Genomic DNA, 8,407 nt, shown 5'->3' with positions numbered 1-8,407 from the left:
GTGTGATATTTGACCACCGGATGTCACTGCTTTGTGTAGCAGAAGTAAAAAACGATTGAGAAGTTTACAAATTATATCGGCTCAGAATGACCCAACGGCACTTTTTTGCACATGCTTTAGCAAAGAAAGAAAAGAAACAATGAATAAAATATGAAAAACGACCAAAAAGAAAATAAGGAGAAGACGAAAGAAAAAAGAAGGAAACAAAAAGAGGAAAATGGAAAGAAAAAAAGTAATAAAAAAAGATGAAAAATGAAAAATAATAAATAAAAAGGGAAAGAAAGAAAATAAAAAACAAGACAGGTTTTATTTTTTTGGGTTTCATAAGATGACAGACAAAAATGTCAGCTCCCTCTTGGTGAGCCTCGTGTAACATGAAATAAATACACATTTCTCCACCAGTAATAATTAAAAAATGCACTTTTATATGGCAGTTCATGTATGTCATTTTAATATCCAAATAGTTTTTTTGAACGAATTAAAGTTTTTTTGTCAACCATTGGGAGGCACTAAATAACACACTGTCCCTTTAAGCAAGCAGCGAGTCTATGTGAAAACTCGTCGTTCTTGGGGGCATTTTCAGGGTAATCTCGGCTGGATTTAGGTACGAGTCTCCTCCAAATGCGTGATGGTGATGCGTAAAGTTCATAGCGTAGGGTGTCCAGAAGAAACCATGCGCTTGCGTGCTCCCGTGCGCTTCTCCCCTACCCTTGAACGGTTCACCAAGGATGCTCTCGATAGCAAAGGGCCCACAGAACTTGGACCCCACCCTCTCTTCTGGGGGAGGGCGTCCGTTCTGGTCCTCCACGTCTGGGCCCCCCCGCTCCTCGAGTGGCCTCTTAGCAATGCGCTTCCTCCGGCGGCGGAAGACTCCATCGGCGAAAGTGTACTCGCTGTGCGGGTTGAGCATCCAGTAGTTGTCCTTGCCCCAAGGTCTGGACGGGTCCCGTAGAACTTTGAGGAAGCAGTCGTTGAGGGACAGGTTGTGGCGCACTGAGTTCCTCCAGCCGGTGTAGGAACCACGGAAGAAGGGGAACTTGTTCATGAGGTAGTCGTTGATCTCCGCCAGAGTGAGGCGACCCCCAGCGGACTCTCGTATAGCCATGGCGATTAGGGCAATGTACGAGTAGGGTGGCTTGGGTCTGCGCGTGTAGGGCTTACCCTTGCTCGGGTCCGAACCCGGTGCGACGGGTGGCGGACTATTAGCCGCGCAATCCGCGTCTGATCCCAGCTCGTCCGCGGAAGAGGGCGAGGGAATCCCCTCTTGCGCGTCTGTGCACAACTCAAGCGGCTTGTGCACGAAGTGCAACGCGGAGAAAACTTCCAGTTTCATTTCTAAGGGGCGGGAGTGAGCAGGTGGATGCGGAGCAGGTTTAGCGCGTCTGTCTCGGGAGACGCACCGGTGATGCTCCTCATAAAGCGGCGTGCAAGGGACGGCCCAGGGGCGGAGCTAGCGGGGATTGCACGGAACGATTGAACGATAGGCGATGTTTACAATTGGATGATACCGTGTCACGCCACCGCCTGCCTGTCTCAGGTTAAGACATAAAAACCCTCATTCGACCCTATTCAGAACGTGCAGTGGCAGTTTTAGTACTAACACGATATAGGGGAGGGCAGCACGGCAGGGCAGTGGTTAGCGGGTGTGCAGCACAGTTCTGAGGTCATGGGATCAAACCTTCCTGTGTGGAGTTTGTATACCTGTGCTTGCATGGGTTTCCCCAGGGCACTGTGGTTTCCCCCCCACATTCCAAAAACATGCACAGCAGGTTGATTGGCTGGTCCAAATTGTCCCTAGGTGTGAATGAGCGAGTGAGTTGTCTGTCTCTGTGTACCCTGTGACTCGCTGGCAACCAGTTCAGGGTGTCCCCTGCCCACTGCCCGAAGGTATCTGGGATAAGCAGTACGGATGATGGATGGTTGAACAATACAAGGGAACGCGGAACCGCAATCAGTGTTAAGGCATTATTAATAAAAGTCAATGACTCACCTGTCAGTACTATCTGGAGCATTACTGCGTTACTAATTAAATGTAGGTAATGAATTGCGTTTTTTTTCCGAATACTGCAATTTCTGCATCACTCTTTTTGTCAACCACAGCAGTGGTCGGTAAACACCAGGGTGCGGTCCGAGGCTGTGGTCCATATCGTGGAACACCAGGTTCGGGGCCGCACGCACAAAAAAAGCCTTCTTTTCAATTACTTATGGAGCATTAATTCGAGAATACACACATTTTTGTCAACTAAGTCGAACCCAGATCGCGGCAGTAAACGCACCAAATCCTCTCTATTAAACTTCTAGGATTGTAATTGACTGAAAAAAATCATATGATTTTATCTGATCATCACACTATTTTCTCTCGCGGTGCCAAGTTGTACAATGTTGTACTGGAGCATTATGGGAAGGAATTCAGTAAAGAAAACCTTCTACACTGTTGGCACTGTGAGTAAAATAGAGTGATGAAGAAACGAAATCTATGCCTTTTCTTATGTTCTAGAGATTACACAGTGGATTTGGTCTTATTATTACATTTATTTGTTATTGTTACTAATGTTACTATCTGGCTGGGCCGCGAGAATATAATCAGATATCAAACCAGTCCTTGATAAAGAACTCTCGACCCGAAGCTTACAACTAGTGGGCACCTGTCAACGTCAGCCTATTACTACGCTTATTAATGATTGCAATTCCCTCTATTAAGCGATAATAAACCGTACAAACACCAAGTTCACCTATTTACTCACAGCAAAGCAGACTATGTGGAAATAAAGGCAATTGTGTAACCAGGTTTTTTTACTTACTGAAAGAATAACACAATTATTTCAATATCTAACCCTAACCCGAACCCTAACCCTAACCCTAATCCTAACCCTAACCCCACTTGGAATAAATTCATTGTTGATTATTAAACTTAGCAGTATATTTTATTTTTGTCTTGCACAAAAACCGTTGTACGGCATACACGATTTGAAATGTTCAAAACGTATCAAATATGACTATAACATATAAGTGGACAGGTGTAGAATGTACAGAGTCAAACATAACAGCCAGGACAGACCTCTCAAATACAGTAATAGAAAGCGCCACTTTTTTATTATGACGACCACCAACCGCTTTGTATTTATGATTTTGTATTTACTTTGTGTGACTTCTATTTCATGTATAGCAGGGGTGTCAAACTCATTTTAGCTCAGGAGCAACGTGGTGGGGAAATCATTTGCACGGGGGCAGGAGTAGAACATTTATGGCATAGAAAGTGTGCCTTACCCGGAGGGCTGGGGCTCTTTTTGGAGGCTCGCAATATAATTATGATCCCGGGAGGTAAGATTTTATATTTTCCCTATATATATATATATATATATATATATATATATATATATAAAGGAAAAATATCCCTAAACCTAACCTTAACTCTAACCTTAACCTTAACCCTTAACTTTAGTGTTAAAACTGTGAAATGCAACAGAGTTGAGCTCAAGCGCCATGTGCGGGCTATATTTAACTATATTTTCAGAATTTGCTGCGGGCCAAAAAAACTGACCCGCGGGCCGCAGTTGGCCGTAGTTTGGACACCCACTGACATACAATCAGTAAGACTTTAACTTGTAACATGGGAAAGACCAAAGAGCGGTCCAAAGACACCAGAGACAAAAAATGGTACACCTTCACAAGGCTAGAAAGGGCTATGGAGCAATTGCCAAGCAGCTTGGTGAAAAAGGTCCACTGTTGGAGCAATCATTAGAAAATAAAAGAAGCTAAACATGGCGGTCAATCTCAATCGGAGTGGAGCCGCATGCAAGATATCACCTTGTGGGGTATCAATGATTCTAAGAAAGGTGAGGAATCAGCACGGAACTACACAACAGGAGTTCAATGACCTGACAAGAGCTGGGACCACCGTTTCCAAGGTTTCATCCATATCAGTAGGTATTAAGAGGAGAAAAGCGGTAGTTTGACTCATTGAACGGTAGCATCGGGAGGTATGATAACAACGTAGCAGTACATCGTACGCAACATAATTTGACATGGCACTCCATGGCAATCACAAAATAAAGACTTTAAAGAGATACAGTAAATACGGTAGAAGACTGTCAGGTAAGGTAATGACATAATAAGACAGGCTTGAAAAAGAACGGACTGGCTAGCAACCATTCTGGGTGTCCCCTGCCCAGTGCTTAAAGACGGCTGGGATGGGCTTCAGCTCCCACGGGACCTAAGCTTCGCTAATTGGATGGATGTATGGAAAAGAACGGAATCCGGTATTTTCTACCACATTGTATCCCTCTTGTGGGATGTTTAGTGTGATGGGTTTATATGTGGCTACAGGTGTTCTGCCAGGCCAGCTCAACACATACCCGTGTCTACTTTATTGCAAAGAACGCTCACACACAAGGCTCCATAAGCAAAGACAAATATGAGGACACTGCAAAAGCTGCAAAGTCACAGAGGTCAGAAGAATTCTTATTCAAACTCTTATACAACCCGTCGACGAAGCGTCTGTGAAATGACGGCCCGCGGTTGTATTCGCTCGTCTATTGACATTGAAGGTGTCTCCTGAAAACAAAAGAAGACGACTTGTCAAAGGGTTGACATGCATGGAATTCCAGTCATGTAAATTCAGTGGGTAAATCCGGGGCTGCTCCAAAAATAACCGCACCTTTATGGCGCTTTGAGCTCTCACGCTAACTCTCGTCTGCGTGTCTGGGGTTGACTTTTTACCTGTATCTCGGCTGGCTCGGCTTTCTTCTCTGTGAGTGAAGAGTGTCCAACCCTTATGTCTTTGTGTAAACAAAGTGCAAAAGCATGCATACATATGCACGAGTAAGACAGGTAAGGACAGCAACGAGTGGTAGTGCGTGGCCAAGATTCCGAAGATTCCCTGCAGCGTTTTTAGTCTTTAACAAATAGTAGACGGGCTCCTTGGGACATCAAAAAGTGCATGCAGTGTCTGCTTGACAGGCAACCGCAGGAATTCCACATTTTTTTTGCTGATGTATGTCTAGCACACGGTTGGGCAAACTACAGCCTGTGGCCCGCCAAAGGATTGAATCCAGCATGCGAGACAATGAGAAGCACAAGGGAAAAATAAGCCGCATCAATGACCTCAAGTTTTTAATATGTCCATTGGATGTCGCCACAGCCATGCCCCACACCAAACCTCCCACTGTAGCTGCATCTGCCTACCATTTATGCAGAACTTTTGAGGAAACAGTCACCCCAATTTTGTTTTACTTGTAATAAAAAATTTGGACACGTCAGTTAGGCAATAAGATCAAACTCACCTGGATTTGAGAAGGAAGGCTGCATTGTTGTTGTCTTGAATCTCTTGAACATTTTCTGTTATTACCTACGTTTATTGTTGATGTTGACGATGTTTTGTGTATTGTACCCAAAGCAATATCAATTGCAACCTGTTCATCCTGAAAGAGGGATTAGCTCTTGTGTGGTTCCTTGTTAAGGGTTCTTATTTTTCTCATTTCTCGATTTTTGAGATTTTTTTCCTTGCCTGCATGCATGTTTTAGATGAGGATTTATAATTTATGGGCCTTTTTTGTGATTTTTTGTGATCAAAGGTAATACAAATTTTTTTTTACTTGACTTGAATTTCTCGGCACTTGACTTGAATTTCTCTGCATGAAAACAATATCTTTCATTGAAATTAAATGATCTGCATTTATATAGCGCTTTTCAAGTCAAGACTTCCCAAAGCGCTTTACAGTGTACTTCACATTTCCCAATAGCGGCCGTGCAGCCATGTAAGGCGCTAACCTGCTCTTTGGGGGCATTATGGGTTCAGTGTCTTACCCAAGGACACTTCGACAAGTAACACAGAGGAGCCGGGATTCGAACTGAGATCTCTTGATCCCAAGACGAGCGCTCTACCTCCTGAGCTTATGGTTTTCATTCATATAGCTGGCTATATTTTTCTGTACTTAATTTTAAAAATGTGTTTTTTGATGAATGTATGACATTTAATGCAATTCAACACTTCTAAAGTAGCTCCATTGCAGTGTGTTTTTCAATGCAAATGATAAAATACACTGCTTTATAAAGGAAATATTCGTTTGCTATTACATATTACAGGTCCAGATCCTCTCTGAAGAGCGGGATGACGCTTAACAATGAATAACAACGGCCACCACGTATTGAAGATGCTGTATCAGATCACGAGGATTCTCCTGCGAACTGTTTTAAACTGCTTTTGTTCCTACCTCACAAACCTTTTTTATTATGTATGGTTTCTCCAGATCACATGTAGGGTTTCACAAGTTTCAATATTAGGCCCAGTTTTGTAATCGCTTCATTGGCTCCCCGTGCTTTTCAGAATACATTTTAAGATGCTTTTATTAGTTTTTAAATGTCTTGGGCTATTTTATCGGTCTGAATTGCTTCTATCACATCAGCACTTCCTGTCGCTGAGGTTCCCTGGCAGTGTTTTTTTGAGTGTTCCTAGGGTGAGGACCAAAACCCTTTGGTGAAGCAGCATCCTCAGCTATGGAAAAGTCTGCCGGATGACATCAGGTCTGCGGTAACCCTTGATATTATTAAGAGGAGGCTAAAGATCCACTTTTTTAATATGGCATTTAACTGACATTATTTAGGACATGTTTAACTTTCTAATATTTTACTGTAACACATTTTACGTTTTATTTCACATTTAACTGTTTTGTTCTGCAGTTGTTTTTATTTATATTTTTATATTTCAGGTTTTCCTCATTTTGGGGGGCCCAGACTGGTAGGGTGTGGTTCAGTGGCTGAAAATTCTCAGCCCATCTGTTGCCATCCCTATCAGTGCGGATAAGCGCCCCCCTCAGGTCCCTTTCCTCACATGAATCCCTAATGCCCCCGATAAGCAGTTAGTTGCCTTGCATGGCTGACGCTGCTCTCGGTGTGAGTGTGTGTGAATGGGTCAGTGTGAAGCACATTGTAAAACGCTTTGGGATGTCTTTAGTGACTTGAAAAGCACTATATAAATGCAGACTATTTACATTTACATGGTTGGTCTGTGCCTTGACATTATCATCTTTTAATTCTTTGACTATTTATTTTGTTTTTATTGTATTTTAACCATTATCTGTGTATGAGATGATTTTGGTTGTTGGGTGGAGAGGGCAGAGGGGATATTATTGTACTTCGAGAGGGATTTTTTTGCCTGAAAAGAGCTTTATGAATAAATTGATACTGGTAACGCAGGGAAATACACAATCAGCCATTTGTTTCTCAAGCCTGACCCTATGCATTTTTTTTCACCAAAAAGTTTGCAGAGCACCATCCTTGAAGTTATTCGTTGCCCAAATTGAAAACGCGAGCAGTCGCCGTGGTGACTAAACAAGTTCAACCAGCAAGAGATCATCAATGTCGGACACTGTGTAATATTTGACATGTAGAGTTTGCTGTATTGTGTAATACAACCAAAGCACCACCTGAGGCTACAGGTCCGTCACGCCATCGACCCACTGCAATTTGCTTACCAGGAGAAGGTGGGAGTGGAGGATGCTATAGTATACATGTTACACCGATCCCTCTCTCACCTGGATAGGGCAAAGGGGGCTGTGAGGATTACATTTTTGGACTTCTCCAGTGCCTTCAATACCATACAGCCTCTGCTACTGAGTAGGAAACTGACAGAGATGAGAGTTAGCTCACACCTTGTAGAATGGATTATGTGAAACAGGGGGGCTGTACATCGGACACTGTGGTTAGCAGCACAGGATCTCCGCAAGGGACAGTTCTCTCTCCGTTCCTATTCACTCTTTATACATCGGACTTTAAGTACAACTCTGAGTCCTGCCATGTGCAAAAGTTTGCGGACGACACTGCGATCGTGGGATGTATCAGAAACGGGCAGGAGGAGGAGTACAGGAAATTGATTCAGGACTTTGTCCGATGGAGCGACGCAAACCACCTCCACCTAAACACCACCAAGACCAGAGAGATGGTGGTGGACTTCAGGAGAACCAGAACTCACCCGGTTCCTGTAACCATCAAGGGAGAATGTGTAGAATTTGTCCAGACCTACAAATACCTGGGTGTGCAGCTGGACAACAAACTGGACTGGACTGCCAACACAGAAGCTCTATGTAGGAAAGGGCAAAGCCGACTTTACTTCCTCAGAAGGCTGGCCTCCTTCAACATCTGCAAAAAGCTCCTGAAAATATTCTATGAGACAGTAGTGGCAAGCGCCCTCTTCTATGCGGCAGCGTGTTGGGGAGGCAGCGTCAAGAAGAAGGATGCCTCTCGTCTCAATAAACTAGCTAGGAAAGCGAGCTCTGTTGTGGGCAAAGAGCTGGACAGCCTAACAACAGTAGCTGAGAGACGAGCACTGAAAAAGCTGAGGTCAATCATGGACAATCCATCGCATCCACTACACAGCATTATCTCCAGACAGAAGAGCAGTTTCAGCGAC

The 8,407-nt window shown here is 43.8% G+C and overlaps 1 protein-coding gene across 1 annotated transcript; it reads right to left on the bottom strand.

Annotated features, from left to right (window-relative positions):
• Positions 1-402: 402 nt before the first annotated feature.
• Positions 403-1,375, bottom strand: foxq1b (forkhead box Q1b). The gene has a single exon (XM_088349505.1). It carries the CDS (start codon positions 1,331-1,333, stop codon positions 530-532), a length of 804 nt encoding a protein of 267 aa, XP_088205631.1. The 5' UTR covers positions 1,334-1,375; the 3' UTR covers positions 403-529.
• Positions 1,376-8,407: the final 7,032 nt, after the last annotated feature.

This window comes from Urocampus carinirostris, chromosome 12 (assembly GCF_059441175.1).
Source record: "Urocampus carinirostris isolate Australia breed hairy pipefish chromosome 12, RoL_Ucar_1.0, whole genome shotgun sequence".
NCBI lineage: Eukaryota > Metazoa > Chordata > Actinopteri > Syngnathiformes > Syngnathidae > Urocampus > Urocampus carinirostris.
The sequence above is the reverse complement of the archived record's forward strand: the minus strand, read 5'-3'. Positions and strand labels throughout refer to the sequence as shown.

What these genes read in the sequence shown, in the direction of transcription:
- foxq1b (XM_088349505.1), bottom strand. Translation starts at nt 1,333, where the DNA reads ATGAAACTGGAAGTTTTCTCCGCGTTGCACTTCGTGCACAAGCCGCTT.